The sequence below is a fragment of the Lepisma saccharinum genome, chromosome 10 (assembly GCF_977018435.1).
Source record: "Lepisma saccharinum chromosome 10, izLepSacc3.1, whole genome shotgun sequence".
In the NCBI taxonomy this organism is placed as follows: Eukaryota; Metazoa; Arthropoda; class Insecta; order Zygentoma; family Lepismatidae; genus Lepisma; species Lepisma saccharinum.
The window spans coordinates 87,418,908-87,440,114 of NC_139238.1; the positions used below are offsets into that span (position 1 = coordinate 87,418,908).

The 21,207-nt window shown below is 37.6% G+C and overlaps 1 protein-coding gene across 2 annotated transcripts in view; it reads right to left on the reverse strand.

Moving 5' to 3' along the window:
• Window positions 1-257: 257 nt before the first annotated feature.
• Window positions 258-21,207, reverse strand: part of LOC145994426 (uncharacterized) — a 34,359-nt gene continuing 13,409 nt past the window's right edge. For both annotated transcript variants that reach the window (XM_083130554.1, XM_083130556.1), the window contains exons 3-5: window positions 18,727-18,879; window positions 13,793-13,956; window positions 258-1,480 (exon numbers count right to left, since the gene is read on the reverse strand). In XM_083130554.1, the coding sequence (XP_082986680.1) occupies window positions 1,312-1,480; window positions 13,793-13,956; window positions 18,727-18,879 (486 nt within the window). In that variant the 3' untranslated portion in view covers window positions 258-1,311. The remainder of the gene's footprint in view (window positions 1,481-13,792; window positions 13,957-18,726; window positions 18,880-21,207) is intronic.

The following is a 21,207-nucleotide window of genomic DNA, read 5'->3' on the forward strand; positions in this document are numbered from 1 at the left end:
ATTCAAGTTTGAATTTAAAACAAAATGTGCACTGTAAATGTAATTTCTTTTAAAATATTGTAGAATTGGTAACTATTAAACTGAATGAAAACTAATATGATTTGCAATATATGCACGTTACTTATAATTACTATACAATAATAATTACAACACATCAAAAATACTTAAATAATTAATATTTGTTCTGCAACTTAGCAGGTTAATTGTGCATTAAAGATATCTGAGAAATATACCTGTGTGTCTTATCATATATTCGTGTTTATTAGATTCGCATCTTACATGGCTTGTATGTTCGCTAGGATATCAAATACAGGGTTATTCAAAAATAATGAGCACATTAAAAATAATTATTGTGAAAACATGGTAAAAGATACAAACATGTGCTATACATTACTCGAGAGAGTAAGAATCAAGGTTTTTAATAACCATGTAGAATTTCCATTGCCTCCCGCACGGTGGCGCTGGAGGTTGTGAATGCAATATGGCGACTCCCCAAAAGTTCTTATGCGTTTCAGAGGCTGGATTTAAAGAAGTGGGTGCCATAACCAGTGACGTGCCCAGGATTTTCGAATCGGAGGGTTATGTCTTATTATTTTTAATAGTCTGTCATATATTTTGCCATATTTTGCCAGCATTTTAAGTTATTTATTTTAGAGAAGCTGAGTCAAAGGGGGATGGATTGTACCATCCACGAAATTCCCTTGGGCGCCACTGACCCAGTCCTTGTCCAATGTTAGTAGCCGCACATGTCTCCCGAAATAACCCCCTGTGATTTTTATCTACGGTGTACATAAAAGACGCTGATTACTCCTCACCGCTTAAGTCTTCAATTTTATTTGTTTGAGCATTTATAATTTTAGGAAAATATTATATATTACTTTGAACTACCCCTCTTTTGACAACATAAAAGTGTAGAAATTTTAAGAATTTGGAATTTTAAAAAAATTGTTGCAATTTTTGACTGACTTTCTTCCTATTTGCATAAATTGCGTTTCGTTTCTTAACTAAACAATAATGATTGAAAACAGGTATGCAATATTCTTCTCTATAACCATGTCAAGTCACGTGAAACGCTTCAGAAATTGAAAATCACAAAACAGCTAGTTCACAGTTCAAACTCAAAACAGCGGATTGTCAGACCCCTTCGTAGTAGTAATGATTTTCAACGTCATAGTAGTTAAGGGGTATCCTTGTGGCCACAATAAAGATTTGTGATCTGCTCCTTTTTGGATCACCCTGTATATCGAATAGAAATATAATGGATAGAAAAAGAGTACAGAAAAATATTGTCCTTCTGCTTTATTTTATGTTTTAGTCATAGGGCGGTGGCGGTGGACCTAACTTGAAAAATATATCAAATCCTTCCGTAGCGGCGAAAATATTGTCAGGATCCATCTTCAAAGCGTGTTCTACTGCGTAGTTGGCCCATTCGTCCTTGCCTGGTGGATTTATGTACCACGTGATATTGCTTTCGGTAACACTGCGGAAAAATTTGAATGTTGTTAGAGACATTATGTGCGTTCATGAAAAAATATACGCATTGCTTTCGAACTGACACCTGGCGGGAAACGTTGCAACTATACTACTCGGGAGCATTTTTATACCGAAAACTTCGACGGCACAGGGAAAACCGTAGCTGTTCAAGCGGCGTGTGTCCATGATTTACTTTAGAATTAAACAAATAATGCATATTAACTACTTTTCATTGAAATATTTGAACATGGTTTTTATTAGGACTGATACCACTGTCGGTGGTATCGGCTCAGCCCTAGTTTTTATGTGGAATTTTGTTTAGAATACGATTTCTTTCATTTTCGATATTTTTAGTTTGTCAAAGGAATGCATGAAGTCGATGCTAATCCAATTATTTGCTTAATTGGAAGCAACAGGGTTCTACACACTTGAAACAAACGACACACAAATGATTGTTTTTATCCGATGCGGGGCCGCCTGAGGCGCTGGGGGGCAAGCTCTGTTCAACATTAGTCAACATTTTGGCTTGTATCTTCCTCGGTATCACATATTCGAAAATATTTCTTCTTGGATAAATTATTACCAACAAAATTGCCTTTCTATAAAAAAAAGACCTATGGAATGACCTTAAAATTACTTAAAAATGACCTGGAATGGTACAAAATGACCTAAAATAAATTTTCGCTTCGAAAATGAGAGCTTGATTTTTCATAAACTACATGAGAATAGTTGAATAATTCGAAAGCTGGAGGAAAATTAAAATTTACCACAATCAATTATTTAATGCCAAACATTTCAGTTAAAAATAATATTGTGCTTTTCCATTAACTGTATTTTCCATTAATGGCCAACTTGCAAAAAGGATCATGTCAGGGAAATTGAAATATGTATGTTTTGGTAGCAAATGAATTTAAAATTCACCAAACAATTCTTCAAAATGAAGAAAATTGCAAAAAAATACCGAAAAATGACCTAAAACCCAAGAAAGGCTGAAAATGCAAAATGAAGATTATGTTTACTGATTCTAACTGAAGGGAAACTGACTGATGTAAGGTTTAGCATTGTTTTCAAGGCTGAGAAACAATAAGATTTTTCATCAGCTTCCGAGCTCTAACTATGAGACAAGAATCACAATTCTTTAATCGTCTCATTATTTTCTTTACTTCTAATTTATAAGTTTTCAACTTGAATAAAAATCATCCTAAAGAAGAAACTTTAAAATGAGATACGCTTCATGGTCTTGTACAAATCCGTCGTTTTTGGGTGGGGCTGATATAGCCCGTCTGCCTGTTGATCTCAAGAACCACATAATAATGTGTCCAGATAACTCAACACGTATTTAAATAACATGATTAAGAGTATTTATTCATACCAGGTGACTACAATTAAAGTTGCCCAAATCAGAGCCCTCTAAAGCACGTTTGAAGCTGTGAAACTTGGTGTAGAGGCTATGGGGAAGCGAGTGCTACAAATTTGCACTCAAATGTGGTGCACAATGACCAACATATCGGGAAACGCTTCGTGCGATCGTTGATAACGCTGTCTTACGATTCTAAAGCGTCATTCACTATGACAGGGGTCATATTGAACACTGCAGTACCGACATAAACTCATATTAATGGTTGTTGTTTCTTCAGCGCCACACTTCCACCTGCTGGTGAAAATTGGAACTAATTTATTTTCCGTCAGCAATCGCTTCCCCATGCTCTCCATAGCCTCGACACCACGTTTCAGCCTAATCCGTTGTTTCGAACGGACACCAGGGGCTCTGTCCGAAAGATCCAAAACGCAATCTTGACGTATGGTCTTATCGGAAGTGACGTCACCTAATGCAGTTCGAGAGCCCCGTGTAAACGAACAATCGAGCCCGTAGGGTGCAACACGCGAAATTGCAGACTACTGCACTCTTTGTTCGTTTGTTTGAAATGGTGAAAGTCGAAAGTCAACCAGATGCTTTTTAAAATCCTATGTGATTTCTGAGGTGGAAAAAACGTATAAATCGCTGAAAAAAGAATGCGTTCTTAGTTTCATCTATCGATCATATTTGGCGCTGCAGTCGAAGAGCAATTAGTAGTGTATATTAGTTGTTTCAACGCAATACTTTGTAGGTATCCTCTTTTTTTATCAATTGAATATCACTTTTTGACATATTTTGACAATTTTTTGTCGATGTTTTAGCGTTTAGCGATGTTTTAGTACAAATTTTCACTATACTCATTTTTTTTCCACTCATACTTGGTAGGTATATTATGATCTTACGTGATACAACTTAACCTATCCTTTTTTTACGATTATTTAATTTTTTTACGATCCTAAGTGATATAACTTAACCTATCATTTTTTTTATATATGCACTGTTTGAACGTCATCATTTGAGGATCATATTTTGTAGGTATTTTTTTTTTATCAATCGAATATAAGTTTTTGACATATTTTGACAATTTTTTGTCGATGTTATAGCGTTTAGCGATGTTTTAGTACAAATTTTCACTGCACTCATTTTTTCCATTTATACTTGGTAGGTATATCACGATCTTACGTGATACAACTTAACCTATCCTTTTTTTTTACGATTTTTTAATTTTTTTACGATCCTAAGTGATATAACTTAACCTATCATTTTTTTATTTACGCACCGAACTAACCTACAAGGGACTCTGTTTGTTTTAATATTTCAGTATTATAAGGTTTTCACAAATTTTATATAACCTAAAATGTGTTGGATGTTGATTTTTAGTATGTGGCAATTTTTTATGAATTTTAAAACTGCTCTGTGACCCTCTCGTTCTTCACGTCGTAGGCGAAGGACTTCTCTGCAATCAGGATGACGCTGCATAGAGTATCCTCGGGCAGTGCGTCGTGGAACTCGCAAACACCCACTCTACAAAAATTCTACTATATGATCTTTCACTGGCTAAGCTAACCTACAAATAGGAATTGGCAGCACTGACTTATAAACCCACTGGGTCTTCTTGGCATGTTTTTTTATGATGTGTTGCCAGGCTATTGGGCATCTTGGCGTATACAATGTATATATTTTGAGAGGGGGGTTATAGCTTTTTATGCTGTACGAATACTAAAAACTTGACAGTGACAACTAACAGAGTAAATAAACCTACATGCAGAAACTAACAACACTAGTTTCTGACAGTGAATTTGAAACAAAATATTAAACAAAATACATGAGTAAGCACTGTGATTACAAATAATACCAGTGTTATGCCCCCAACTCCAACTGGGCAACTGGGAGAAATAATTGTACAACAATTTGTACCTAATTGTACAATACTTGTACCTAATTGTACAATACTTGTACCTAATTGTACAACATATACACAGACATAAAAGAGAGAGCCTTCCCGTAACTTACTTCATGTACAATTTATATGTTTTTACAACTGTGAAAAGAAAGCATATGTGTTCTGTATGCATACATTTATTCTTATTTTTCGAAGTTGAATGAAAGCACATGTTTTTACGCTCTCGTAATACTGACCTTGCCCCAGTGATTTTAAATTGCTTCCATCCGCTTTTTTTTCTGTGTTATTTCCGCATGCACGCAACATTCGCTTTCAATAGTTTAATGAAATACAGAAGGAGTGTTAGTATAGCAGGCTCCGAGTTTACAATTTATTAAATTAAACAATAATTTAAGTAAGAATATACTTGTACTTACCGAACACAAAATAATAAAAGCACATGTGCATTTTTGCGTGTGTTCATGTTATATGACGACTGAGTAAAAAAATAATGTTGACTCCCCGAAAGATAAAAGTTCCCGGTTCGATATCAGATGCATGCAAATTTTATGTTTTGCTCTCCAAAATCTTGATTTTTATGTTTGTGCTATTTGTCATACAGCAGAGGAGAAGAGGGGAGAGGGCAGGGGAGGGGGTACTATTAGCGCCATCTATTAGCAAACAATAGAAATAAAAAGTAGCGTCAAACTTTTTCAACACCCAAAAATTTTAAACGTCCTCGCGTAGTAATACGATCTAGCTGAAGATGTTTGAAGGAGTACTCTTAGTCGACGAAGCTAATTGCTAGGGCCCATATATTGCTAAAATGTTCTTTGATTTGCATATTTCTCATACCGCCATATGTTGTTCTAGTTGACTTCTTCCAAAAAAATGCTAATTAGCGAGAGTTAATTAAGCAAGGCAAGTAAAAGAAGCAAATAGGACAATATGTGGTGGCGTGAGAATATGTAAAAATTCGATTCAGAGGTGGATCGAATTAAAATTGGGGGATATTTTGCATTTTTTCCCTATAATGTACAAAACATTTACCGTACATAATCTTTTCCATTTACAACAGTATAAAATAAGAGGAATGTGTGACAATATCCATATTAATTAGGAAGGTATGTTGTATGCTAGGTTAGCTAATTGTGTCTTCTACAACTTTACTGTATAGAGGAAAGATGGAAAAAGAGAGCTCTACAAAAACTAACGCTCTTAACAATATTGAACGCCCCGTGAAAATTATATATAAATAAGGCATAAACGTATTATCTGCTTTCATGTCAGATTTTCCCGACCTGTGAGCTGTAGTGTTTAGGTGACAAGCGACGCGCTCAAATATAATACCGTTGACAATATTGAACGCCCCGTGAAAATTATATATAAATAAGGCATAAGCGTATTATCTGCTTTCATGTCAGATTTTCCCGACCTGTGAGCTGTAGTGTTTAGGTGACAAGCGACGCGCTCAAATATAATACTGTTGACAATATTGTACGCCCCGTGAAAATTACATATAAATAAGGCATAAACGTATTATCTGCTTTCATGTCAGATTTTCCCGACCTGTGAGCTGTAGTGTTTAGGTGACAAGCGATGTGCTCAAATATAATACCGTTGACAATATTGAACGCCCCGTGAAAATTATATATAAATAAGGCATAAACGTATTATCTGCTTTCATGTCAGATTTTCCCAACCTGCGAGCTGTAGTGTTTAGGTGACAAGCGACCTGCTCAAATATAATACTGTTGACAATATTGTACGCCCCGTGAAAATTATATATAAATAAGGCATAAGCGTATTATCTGCTTTCATGTCAGATTTTCCCAACCTGCGAGCTGTAGTGTTTAGGTGACAAGCGACCTGCTCAAATATAATACTGTTGACAATATTGAATGCCCCGTGAAAATTATATATAAATAAGGCATAAGCGTATTATCTACTTTCATGTCAGATTTTGCCAACCTGTGAGCTGTAGTGTTTAGGTGACAAGCGACCTGCTCAAATATAATACTGTTGACAATATTGTTCGTATATTGTATTGTATAGAAGACTAGAAGCATATAATTTGGCGAAAAAAAAAAATAGAAAATAGTTAAAAAAAAAAGTGAACAATTATATTTTGCATTGCACAGCATTAGGTATTAAATAACATACCCCCAAAAAATCTCTGCATTATGTGTTCTGTAAAAAAATTGCCCTACGTGCCAAATTGCTGTGTCAAGTAAATATTTTCAAAAGCACTGTCGTACTTGTGTGCTGGGAAAGCGAATATGTGCGACCAAACTGTGCTCTAAGTGTGGAAAAAATATTTCTATTGCCAACTTCAAGTTGTTGTTTTTTTGACACGTATATATATTATTATTTTTTTAACAGAGGAAGAAAGTCCGTGCTTCGGAAAACGCGATGATGTGCGTAATGATATTTTTCTTCTCCTGCTCAGACTTGTACCAATCTACTGTGTACTGTCTTCTTCCCTGCATCGCCTCGTTTAGTTCGTCCGACCTCTTGTTCAATTTTTCCCCAGCAGCCGAAAGCAGAATGTTGAGATTATCGCACCTCAGGCTGCTGATCTCCTGAAGATGGTCCTTGAGAACCATTTCACAAGGGATGCGAAATTCCGGCGTTGTTCTTGCTATGATTACAAGTTTCCCTACATCCTCACAATCTCCGTTTACTGCGTGTTTAAATATTTTACATAGTAGCTCGGGCGGCAAATCAGTTATACGAGACATGTTGTTATTATTATTATTTTTCACTCTATGTTATTTATATACCCCACCCCAATTTTTTGTTTCGTGTGAATGACGATGGTGGTAGAGTGCCACACACGTAAATTTGCCGTTGCGTAGAAACGAATTTTCGTTTCGTCTCCCTTTCTCTTAGCATCATGTGTTCTACCCTGCTCGATAACCTTTGCTATTGTTGCCATATTGTCATTCCATTCCTGGACACACTCGCGCAAACATTATTGAAAACAATTGAATAGCGCTCCAGCTCGCGGTTCCCACCGTTCGGTAGGGATGCTAATGTGGCAATATAGCACGGCGTAGTGCTTGCTTTTTTTATGCAGTGCATGTTCATTGGCTAGCTAGTAACTAGTGTTGCCAACTGTAATAATGAAGCACTATTTCTGTCATGGAAGGGGAAAAGGCAGGTAAAGTGGCGGTGAGTTTTGTTGGATTGGAAGCACCATATTTTTATTTTATACTAAGTATTTGACCGGTTTGACGTTGTGTGCGTGTATTGCGTGTGTGTATGTAAAAGTGTGTGTTTGCTAATGAACGTTAAATTCCATAATGCCTCCAGTTTTGTCGAAGTTGAAATCAAAAACCTTGCATAGCCAAGCTCGGGAAATTCTAAGCAACGTGCACGAGTTCATGATGGAGGAAGCCAGTCATGGTGTTAGCATCCCAATAAAGCATTTTGGCAAGAGAGCAGCGAACAGCAGCAACAAATTGTTCATATTTCATAATTTTGGAATTATTCAAAATAAATAAATTATGTAGCTCCAACATCATTTCAACTCTGGCTCCGGCACGTGTTCTTGTAGAAATTGCATAGAGGAGGCTGTCATTTTTGCTGCTTAATGCGATACATATTGTTTTCTGTGTTAAAATTGCCATGCTTTGATGGGTGATAAGCCTATTGAAAACTGTGATCGAGCGAGATATTCTTTTGCGCTGAATAGTATTGAAATAGCATAAGAAGTCTCATTATTTATTTTATATTTTGATGTTTTAGTTAGGAATATATTGATTTTCAATTTTCCGTTGCTGCGTAATGACCGGGGGGGGGGGTCGAAATAGAGCGGCATCTGCCGCCACCTCCCAGGGAGGCAAAATGACTAGCGCCGGCCCTGGTTCATAACAAAAGAAAAAGCCGCGCAGCTTATCGTCTAGTGGCAGTATATGTACTTGTTATTGTTGTGGAAGCCGGCATTTTTTGTAAATGTACAACAAAGGCAACCGACTGTCGCCGATCTCAGAGAGGAAATAATAATACTGCTTCAGGAGGAGTGTCATGGTGCAATTGTAGCGGTTTAACACGTTGGCATGTTATTATCTGCCGTTGCAGTTCCATACCAGTGTATACGGGTTTTGGAAGTGAAAAGTTAGAACGCCACCAGTGCATTAATGCAATGAAAAATAATATATATATTTTTTTATTTATTTTTACTTATGTGTTAGTTCATATTTTGCGAATTTTTAGTCCATATGTATGTAGCTACATACAAAGTCACTTGTTAGTACATATTAATCCTAGTCCTGGTATAATGTATGACGTTTAAAACTCAACGTTAGATAGACCTGAATTCTCTAATTTTATTGTTGTATGTAACAGCTGTGCATCGGCGCACTGCAGCGATTTTTCTATCTGCTCCATTAGCAACACTGCTTTTTTAGTTGTTTCGCGCATTGCATGGCAGAATTATCTGCGCTGGACTCTACCCAGTGCGGCGACCCGTTCACCCAGCGATGCGTCTCTGCTCACGAACCTTTCGAAAGCTGCGTGCTCTAACTTTCTGTCTGCTTTGTGATGTGCATCCAGATCTGTCTGTGTGGTGTTGTAAGCAATGTTGTGATTTTTGCATGCGGCGTCCAACAAATTCACACCCTTGTCCCCTCTCTCCAATTTTTTCTTGAGTTTGGTACCCGGTCTGCAGTACTGGTAGCCAGGTAAATGCATCTCAAAAGGTAACTTGTTACCTTTTGACAACAGGCACCTGTACGTGTTCTCGAAAAGTTTGGAGCAATCCAAATACCAGTAACTGATGAAACTGTACGATGGTCTGGACATTGCAACGTTCGCCTCGGAAATAAAACCACTCGACGATTGTCGTGAAAATTTAGTCGTTGTGTTCGACGACGCCATCTTGGAAAATCAAAATGAAATTCGCAACTTTTTCACGCAAGGTCGTCACAAAAAAAATGGATTGCTTCTACCTAGCTCAAACGTTTTCCAAAATTCCAAAACAGTTAGTACGCGACAACGCTAATTTCATATGTTTGTTTCGTCAAGATCACACCAACCTCAAGCACGCGTACGATGACTATGTAGGCGGAGACATGAACTACAATCAATTTTCGGAACGCTGCTGCTCTACTTGCTGGAACGGTGACGATTTCGGATTCGCGACGATCGACATGACGAGGAAACCCAACGACGGAAAATACAGAAACAAAATCAACGACTTTCTAAACGTTGCAACGTTGTGAGAAACGACGTTTATTTATATACGTATATAAATACACACACGCAATACACGCACACAACGTCAAACCGGTCAAATACTTAGTATAAAATAAAAATATGGTGCTTCCAATCCAACAAAACTCACCGCCACTTTACCTGCCTTTTCCCCTTCCATGACAGAAATAGTGCTTCATTATTACAGTTGGCAACACTAGTTACTAGCTAGCCAATGAACATGCACTGCATAAAAAAAGCAAGCACTACGCCGTGCTATATTGCCACATTAGCATCCCTACCGAACGGTGGGAACCGCGAGCTGGAGCGCTATTCAATTGTTTTCAATAATGTTTGCGCGAGTGTGTCCAGGAATGGAATGACAATATGGCAACAATAGCAAAGGTTATCGAGCAGGGTAGAACACATGATGCTAAGAGAAAGGGAGACGAAACGAAAATTCGTTTCTACGCAACGGCAAATTTACGTGTGTGGCACTCTACCACCATCGTCATTCACACGAAACAAAAAATTGGGGTGGGGTATATAAATAACATAGAGTGAAAAATAATAATAATAACAACATGTCTCGTATAACTGATTTGCCGCCCGAGCTACTATGTAAAATATTTAAACACGCAGTAAACGGAGATTGTGAGGATGTAGGGAAACTTGTAATCATAGCAAGAACAACGCCGGAATTTCGCATCCCTTGTGAAATGGTTCTCAAGGACCATCTTCAGGAGATCAGCAGCCTGAGGTGCGATAATCTCAACATTCTGCTTTCGGCTGCTGGGGAAAAATTGAACAAGAGGTCGGACGAACTAAACGAGGCGATGCAGGGAAGAAGACAGTACACAGTAGATTGGTACAAGTCTGAGCAGGAGAAGAAAAATATCATTACGCACATCATCGCGTTTTCCGAAGCACGGACTTTCTTCCTCTGTTAAAAAAATAATAATATATATACGTGTCAAAAAAACAACAACTTGAAGTTGGCAATAGAAATATTTTTTCCACACTTAGAGCACAGTTTGGTCGCACATATTCGCTTTCCCAGCACACAAGTACGACAGTGCTTTTGAAAATATTTACTTGACACAGCAATTTGGCACGTAGGGCAATTTTTTTACAGAACACATAATGCAGAGATTTTTTGGGGGTATGTTATTTAATACCTAATGCTGTGCAATGCAAAATATAATTGTTCACTTTTTTTTTTAACTATTTTCTATTTTTTTTTTTCGCCAAATTATATGCTTCTAGTCTTCTATACAATACAATATACGAACAATATTGTCAACAGTATTATATTTGAGCAGGTCGCTTGTCACCTAAACACTACAGCTCACAGGTTGGCAAAATCTGACATGAAAGTAGATAATACGCTTATGCCTTATTTATATATAATTTTCACGGGGCATTCAATATTGTCAACAGTATTATATTTGAGCAGGTCGCTTGTCACCTAAACACTACAGCTCGCAGGTTGGGAAAATCTGACATGAAAGCAGATAATACGTTTATGCCTTATTTATATGTAATTTTCACGGGGCGTACAATATTGTCAACGGTATTATATTTGAGCGCGTCGCTTGTCACCTAAACACTAACTCTCGCTAATTAGCATTTTTTTGGAAGAAGTCAACTAGAACAACATATGGCGGTATGAGAAATATGCAAATCAAAGAACATTTTAGCAATATATGGGCCCTAGCAATTAGCTTCGTCGACTAAGAGTACTCCTTCAAACATCTTCAGCTAGATCGTATTACTACGCGAGGACGTTTAAAATTTTTGGGTGTTGAAAAAGTTTGACGCTACTTTTTATTTCTATTGTTTGCTAATAGATGGCGCTAATAGTACCCCCTCCCCTGCCCTCTCCCCTCTTCTCCTCTGCTGTATGACAAATAGCACAAACATAAAAATCAAGATTTTGGAGAGCAAAACATAAAATTTGCATGCATCTGATATCGAACCGGGAACTTTTATCTTTCGGGGAGTCAACATTATTTTTTTACTCAGTCGTCATATAACATGAACACACGCAAAAATGCACATGTGCTTTTATTATTTTGTGTTCGGTAAGTACAAGTATATTCTTACTTAAATTATTGTTTAATTTAATAAATTGTAAACTCGGAGCCTGCTATACTAACACTCCTTCTGTATTTCATTAAACTATTGAAAGCGAATGTTGCGTGCATGCGGAAATAACACAGAAAAAAAAGCGGATGGAAGCAATTTAAAATCACTGGGGCAAGGTCAGTATTACGAGAGCGTAAAAAACATGTGCTTCCATTCAACTTCGAAAAATAAGAATGAATGTGTGCATACAGAACACATATGCTTTCTTTTCACAGTTGTAAAATCATATAAATTGTGCATGAAGTAAGTTGCGGGAAGGCTCTCTCTTTTATGTCTGTGTATATGTTGTACAATTAGGTACAAGTATTGTACAATTAGGTACAAATTGTTGTACAATTATTTTCCCCAGTTGTCCAGTTGGAGTTGGGGGGGGGGGCATAACACTGGTATTATTTGTAATCACAGTGCTTACTCATGTATTTTGTTTAATATTTTATTTCAAATTCACTGTCAGAAACTAGTGTTGTTAGTTTCTGCATGTAGGTTTATTTACTCTGTTGGTTGTCACTGTCAAGTTTTTAGTATTCGTACAGCATAAAAAGCTATAACCCCCCTCTCAAAATATATACATTGTATACGCCAAGATGCCCAATAGCCTGGCAACACATCATAAAAAAACATGCCAAGAAGACCCAGTGGGTTTATAAGTCAGTGCTGCCAATTCCTATTTGTAGGTTAGCTTAGCCAGTGAAAGATCATATAGTAGAATTTTTGTAGAGTGGGTGTTTGCGAGTTCCACGACGCACTGCCCGAGGATACTCTATGCAGCGTCATCCTGATTGCAGAGAAGTCCTTCGCCTACGACGTGAAGAACGAGAGGGTCACAGAGCAGTTTTAAAATTCATAAAAAATTGCCACATACTAAAAATCAACATCCAACACATTTTAGGTTATATAAAATTTGTGAAAACCTTATAATACTGAAATATTAAAACAAACAGAGTCCCTTGTAGGTTAGTTCGGTGCGTAAATAAAAAAATGATAGGTTAAGTTATATCACTTAGGATCGTAAAAAAAATTAAAAAATCGTAAAAAAAAAGGATAGGTTAAGTTGTATCACGTAAGATCGTGATATACCTACCAAGTATAAATGGAAAAAATGAGTGCAGTGAAAATTTGTACTAAAACATCGCTAAACGCTATAACATCGACAAAAAATTGTCAAAATATGTCAAAAACTTATATTCGATTGATAAAAAAAAATACCTACAAAATATGATCCTCAAATGATGACGTTCAAACAGTGCATAAATAAAAAAAATGATAGGTTAAGTTATATCACTTAGGATCGTAAAAAAATTAAATAATCGTAAAAAAAGGATAGGTTAAGTTGTATCACGTAAGATCATAATATACCTACCAAGTATGAGTGGAAAAAAAATGAGTATAGTGAAAATTTGTACTAAAACATCGCTAAACGCTAAAACATCGACAAAAAATTGTCAAAATATGTCAAAAAGTGATATTCAATTGATAAAAAAAGAGGATACCTACAAAGTATTGCGTTGAAACAACTAATATACACTACTGCAATTCGAAAGATTTCCGCTTCCAGTCCATAACTGCGAGACCATTCTCGAAGTATTTTCGCTTCATGTACACCTGTACAATCTTGCACCTTTCGGACACGATCAGAGGGCTCTAAGTACGGCAACTTTAATTGTGGTCACCCTGTATATAATTGTGATCCCCCAGTGAGAAGTGTGCACAAATGAGTAAAACGCTGGGAGACTTACAAAAAAGAGGAATTAAAGCAGTTACTCGCTCCGTACGAAGGGGGGTTGTCATAGGTGATCTCATACTGGACCTCGAAGGCGTTCTTGTCTACTAGGGCTAAAACAGTTCCGACCCATACATCCAGTATCTTGTCATCTTTCCGCATGAAGAAGGTTGAATTGATCTGAAAAACATATATAATTTGGTTGGTCTCTTTTCATAAGAAAACGACAGAATCTGTAAGTATAAGTGATGATAGAATATTTTATAAGGAGCCGATGGGGATTCACAGACTTGAGCAAATATGAATTATAATACGTATATAGATCCATACCTGTGATTCATTTATTGAAACCAAAGTAGCTAGTTTTCAAAATAGTTTCCCTGGTTGGCAATACACTTGTGCCAGCGCTCCTGAAGCTTGTGGTTGCCGCTCAGAAAAAGTTATTTGGTTACAGGTGCACCCACTTTCGAACAGCACGTATGACATGCTCATCACTGCCAAACTTTAAGCTGGTCAGATAATCCTTGAGGTGACAGATCCAAACTATATGGAGGATGTGGAACAAGGTTCCATAGTTTCTGGGTTGTAGCCATGTTTCGAGTGTGGACGGGCATTATCCTGCAGAATTGACACCGTTGTTTGTCACCTTTTTCACTTGTTCCTGATTGCGGTCTTCACTGGGCCTTCGAGGAACCTTGTGTAATATTCTGCATTGGTTGTACGACGCTCCGTGAGGAAATCCAGAATCTGTATGCCTTGACATTTTAAGATGAACCAGGGTATCCTCTCGTGTGTTAAGGACATCTTGGGCCAACATGTATGCAGTTCGTTTTCCACCATTTTCCGACCCTTTTTGAAGGCACTGCACAAAATTGTACACAACAACATTTGACAGCATATTCTCACGTTATTGTGTCAATCTAGCGCAAATTTGAGATTGTTGACAGCCTTCTTTGGTGAAGAATTTGATTAAAATACCGTGTTCCATGCTCACGTGCACCTTCTCTTTACTCATCGTTCTAATGACTAACTCACTGTGTACAGCGATAACCGAGAGGTGGTGCAACTGACTGTGGACAGTGTTGCCAACCTCCCAATACCAAACTAGTTCCCACACCAGATGGCAGTAGTGCACTAGGTCAAATTATAATTCATACTTTCATTTGCCCCAGCCTTGTATTATCTACTAAAATGTGCAATTAGAGTTATGTTGTTTTTTTACCAATAACTCAGAACCATTGCTGTGGTTGAGGGGGGCGGGGGGGTTGGACACGATCGCTGATACAAGAGGGCACCGAATGACCAAAACGAAAAAAAGTTGTAATTGAAGCGAGCAACACCCGATGAACAAATTTGTGACCTATTGTCTAGTCGGTTTGCAATTATTTAGTAAATATTTTGTTCAACACAAATATAATTCATCATTTTCAGGTTGTTTCAATCTGCCAAAACCAGTTTTATGAAACAATTTCTTCTTCGTGCTGCAAATACGATCGTGGTCTTGTTTCGAAACTCTTTGCAACTGTTTTTAAAACCCATTAACACTGTAAACTAACATTGAAGAAACCGATTTAATACAGAATAATATTCAGAGACGTAGCGATGTGCTTTAAACATGGCAACACCGCACGCAGAGTTGCTACCCGACTCAACAGCAGTGTGCGTTGAACAGCGGAATATCAGTTCTGTCACTGAGAGTTAACGCGCGTCGCTACTTCTTTAAATATGAATATGTATAGAAGAGCTGCAAAACAAGACCAACATCGTATTTGTAGGACTATCCAATACTAAGAAAAAGTTGTTTCACAAATATCATAAGAACGTTATTTTGGCTGATTTAAAAAATCTTAAAATTAGGTATTGTATTTCAAACCTTTCCACCTGCACTGTATTTCAATTTCATTACAACCGAAACACACGATTTTATTTGTAGAATTTCAAAGAGAGCGGTTTTTTGGAAAACATCCAAATCGGCACTTCTCTTGTTTTCACAATGATAAAAAATTGAAGGCATACTTGAAAAGAATTTGGTTGCAATAGATTAACGCAGAATAGTGGATAATTTATAGTTTGTGGTTTATTGATTATTATAAAAATGAGGCAATGTATTCGTAAGTTAAGGTAACATAAGGCAAGGGACTATCTCGTATAAACTTGACTATCTCCTTAATCTAAGCTCCCTTCATGAGGTGCTAGGAGACTTCAGTCATTAAGAATATAAATGAGTGGTCCTTGGGGCCTTATTCGTTCCCAAAACTATATATTTATAAAAATGTAATATCCTCGTTGCAATAATATTAGCAGTTATAGTTCAACCATTCTAAATCATTTACAAGTTACGGTCAGTTTTAAACAAAATTTAAATTAAACTTTTAACGGATTTCAATTAATAATAATAACAAAAACAAAATATTGACTCAAAAAAGGCATACTCTCTGCTATGACTCGTTAAAATGCACCATAGTGCCACTGACTTAGAGTCAATAAACTCTAATTTATTTTCCTCATTCATAATATAACTTCAATATTCACTTTTCATTCACGTTTTTAATTAATTAATATCTTAAGGGTAAGCCTAATCACAATCTGAGCAAAATGCACAGGAACGTTAGATATATAAAAAAAATGTTTAAAGTTACTGTAGCTTACTGCATTATTTTATGCTAAAGTTTGACGTAACTCGCTTTTATATAAGCCTACTGGTTAATTTTTATTGGAATCCAAACTCGAGAACCAATAATTTTTAATCCGATAGTAGACACCTGGAATGCTGATACGTCAGAATACAGGACGATTTTCGAGAGAAGTTAGACGTTGTGAATAGAACAAGTGTTCGTTTTGTGAAGTTTATGGAGAGTAGGGTGTTACGCCTTTGTACATTTAACATTTAAATAATGTATAATACATTTGTTTATTTGGGAATTTTCATGTTTGATGACATCATAACAATTGAAAGGTCCTAATGTGTTCTCCTGTATGTGGTTACGTAAATCTTTGAATGTTTATTTGTATTCTTGTCATTGTATGTCCTTTTTACGCTACTTCAGGCTACCTGTGACGATGATGATAAATGTTTATGGAGGGACTAGAACACTGTACCTTCGAATTCGAAATCGTGAGTCAGTCACTCAAAACTCTTGATCATTGAGGTGGTAGAGTTTTCATACTAGCAACGATTTATTCTCTATTCAGGACTTATGGAACTCAGGAGCTATGGGAATTCCAACGAAGACAGCGCCATCTCATGAACTATGGAAATTTCAGTGAGGACTTCTCAACTCATGAAATATGAAAATTCAAATGAAGTCTTCCCAACTCAGGATCTATGGAAATTACAATGAGGACTTCCCAACTCAGGAACTATGTATATTCCAATGAAAACGGTGCCATTTCAGAAACTAGTCTCTACCATTTGGATATGTCAGTGGACGTCTTACTAATTGCCTCGGGGGAGGATGGATTATTGTTTGAAATAGCCGACATTACGCACACCTGCGTAACTGCTAAGCTAACTTACAAGAAAAAGACCTGCAATATACTCAAAATATAGGTGTTAGAGGAAAGATGAAACTCCTGCCCGTAAAGCACAGTACTTTTTCTCCAAATGGATATACGTAATATAATTTATTATAGGGTGCAGTGCAACTATGTGCAGTAACGATAAGAACCTCTCAAAGACCGGCCCTTACCTCTCTCCCTTCCCTCCCGAGGCAGCGCTTCCTGAATTGGGAACTTTCATCGCAATTCTTGAATGTGGACTTCCTGAGTTGGGACATCACCCTAACAACACACCTTGGGCACATTTTCGTGGTGGATGTTAAGTTCGAATTTCATCAAGATTGCATCAAGCGTCTATAATGTTATATTCTTTCCCTTGAATCGTGTAAAACTACAATTGATTACAGCTGTATGCAACTTAAGACTATACAAGATATTGGTTTGTGTGTTAAAAAATAAACTATTCTAATGTCCGGTTCGCCCAAGCTTCGTTAAACTTTCAGGAAGAGTTGAATCAACTTAACGCTACATTAACACATCGAGGCATTTCCCCAATCTTGTTAACGGGTCTTTGACGCCGTCGATAAATTTAAAGGTACTCCTTGGTTTCATAAAAATGCTTAACAGCGCATTATGCTTTGCCGGAAATAAAATAGCGGAATTGCGGGTAATTTGCATACAATAGTGCATGGTAGTAGAATAGTATAGTATTTATTTGCATCAGTATTAACGTGAAATATTGAGTCACAAAAACGTTCAGAAGTTCGAATTATTACTATTGGGGTAACAGAATCAATATTTTTCCTCTTTCATATTTCATATTATAATTCACACTAACATGAAATTCCATGCTAATAATGTAAGTAAAACTAGAAATCAAATTTTTGTCAGTAATGGCACCATATATTATTCAAATGTTATTAATTTTACCTGTCAGGTCAATAATTAATTATAATATGAACCGGTACTTGATTAAAAATGCTTATTAGATAATTTAGGCTTTCACCTTAAGTGCACTTTTGCAATTACGATGACTTTTTAAAAGTAAAATAGTCTCCCCTTACATCTTTTTACACTTTTGGCTTATTCACCAAAATAGTCGGTGTCGGTGTCCACGTTGTTTTCAACTTGCCCGGAAAGTCTTAATTCTTCCTTTGTATTTATCCAAAGCTCAACAGGCTCGCGATCATTGAATTAAATTCCGTTTCGCAAGAGGATCAAAACAAATGCTTTGCAAGAACGTTTCGGAAGTAAGCCCTTAAACCAAGCCAGTTAGACATAACCAATCAAAACGTTGCATTTCTCGTAGGAAAGTATGAGAATAGCAAGTAAATCGCTTGAGCGAGCAAGAAAAAGTAAACATGCTGCTAAAGTTTTACTGGAGCGTTAACTATCAGCTCGTTAAGAACGTTTTACCGAATCTAGGACGAACCGGGCATAAGTAGTACATACCGTGGCATTTAAGAATTCTATCAGAAAGTTGAAACCATAGCTATTATTCGGTGTCTTGTAGGGTTCTACAGTTACGTTACTAATCCTTCTAATGTAGTGAATGTCGGACAAAACATTTTTTGACGTAGTGAAATCCACAATATAGGATCCTTCCTGTGGGTGAAATGAATTAAATAACTTGTTAGAAACTTCAAGTTAAAATATTATTTATAAACTAACTTTTTTTGAAATTAAAGTACTTACAAAATACAGGCAGACGTATAGGATTAATATGGATGAACTGATTGTCTTCTTGCACCAAGACATGACATCGTGACGGTCGTGGCCTATCTTCCAAACTTCCTGGTGTTGTTAGTTTCGCTTGTGACGCTAGTGGCGCTAATGGACAGTGTCTTTGAAATCTATGCCTAATATTGCATTTTACCAGGGGCACGTCGAGTATCTGAGCAATGCTCGCTGAGCAAGATTTTTGCTCGTTGAGCAGACAGGTCATTTACTTGATGGTGTGTGCTTATCAGTGTTTGGAAGTAACTAGTTACAAGTAACAGTTACTTTAGAAAATGTAACTGTAAATAGTTACTTTTAAAAGTGAGTAACTGTAACTGAGTTACTTTTTTACGATAGAAGTAACGTTTTAACATTTACTTGTACAGTTACTTTGGGACACTTAAATTACTTTGAAAGTTTCATAAATTATTGGCGATTTAGGACTCAAAGTGAGCTGTATTTTTAGTTTCTGCTGCGATATAAAAGCCCATCTTTGATACATTAATTCTTGCAAACAATAGATGAAGAGGAAAAGAGAAAGTAGTTGTAGTAAATTGGTGTCCTGGCAGTGGTCAGTCTGTAGGTTCCATCCAGGTGCCAGGAATTTCAAAGTTTATCGTACGTTTCATCTTTCCTTTGGTAGACCTGAATTCCAAAGGGATGTACAGAAGGTCGTTTCATGTCCATGGTAACAAAGTTAGAACCCACCTCACCTTAAGAGAAACCGTGACGCCACGAGCGGTGGTGCTCCACGTGATACCCCTGTCTTGCAGCAATGGCCCTGCAGCGGAGTTTCCATTGGAGGAGACTGCGTTGAAGAACACATTGGTCCAAACGATCATATTCCTCCTGACAAGCTTTACAAAGACCCTCAATTGTGCGGGGCCGTCTGCTTCCCAAGGCTCGTTTCAACAACGGAAACCCACAAAAATCCATGGAAGAGGCATCGGGGGCTTTCACAGGAATGTCTGTAAAGGGGATTGCATGAATGCCCGTTTCACGTGCCATCCGATCCATGTATGCCTGCGTGGACTTTGCCGTATGACTGGAAGCCTTTGTCCTGGTGGATGACAACACGAGATGTGTCGCTGCCATAGAGAGAAGGAATATCATGTCTTTAAAGTGGCTCCAAAATATTCGTCTGGTAATAGGTAGCATTTATTTTAGCCTTTTTTCCCACTCTGCGCAGTGGAAGTTTGCCGTTATGGCAGTAACCACCAACAACTATGAACCCGCGTGGAAAACTTTCAGCACATTCACGTACCCACTCAGATCGACCTCTTGCATCACGTGGACGATAGTAGATGGCCCTTTTTTTTTTATCACATCCCGACAGCTACACCCATGCTTCATCCAGGGACACCACATACTTCCAGCGGTCCCTGCAAGATGGTGTTCGTAGAGCTTCCGACTGTTCGTCTTCCTCTCCTGGACATGTGAGGCACGCAACTTATGAACTTGAGCCTTGCGTTTCCACTATAATGCGATTTACAGTTGCAGGGAAACATTGCACTGCCTGTGCAATCGCTCTTTGCGTTGCAGGGTTTTCACATCGCACCAAGGATCTCACTTTCCGCACAACATCGGAGGAACGCTTGGGTTTCCGATATGTCCGAGGCCCATTTCGACTGGTTCCAGCAACAGGTACGGTGCAAGCTTTATGCCGATTTAACACTGCATTGATGCCCTTCTTTGACACATGGAATGCTTTCATGTGGCACTGTTTAATTATCTGGCTATAACTATAACCAACGTCGGAAAGGGCACAGATGTACCCCTCCCAAAAGACTGGAATTTTTGGTGCCATATAAACACTCACTCACACACCAACCATCGTTTTTGCAAGTCAACACACAGTACCTTTGTCCTACTGGCTCTGGCTGCTCTGTGCTGTGCCTACGTGCTCCTCCTTGGTGATCGAAATCGTTACCATCAACGTGAAACAACCTTGTGTACACACCTCGGAAGAGGGGTGGATTTCCCAGAAGCGGGAAGATAAACTTCTAGGAGGAGAATTCCTTCCTATTGCTGACAGTTTGCCATTGTCAGTTGTATGCTGTGAAGTGTCTTGTTTCTGTAGTGTGTTCCTCTGTGACCTTATAACTTCCCCCTTCTGTAAGCAGCATCCGATAGTTTCTTCCTATCCTATAATATCGGATTAAGCTGAAAAGGGACATACTGCAATATTTCAGTGTTTTCATGAAAGAATTCAAC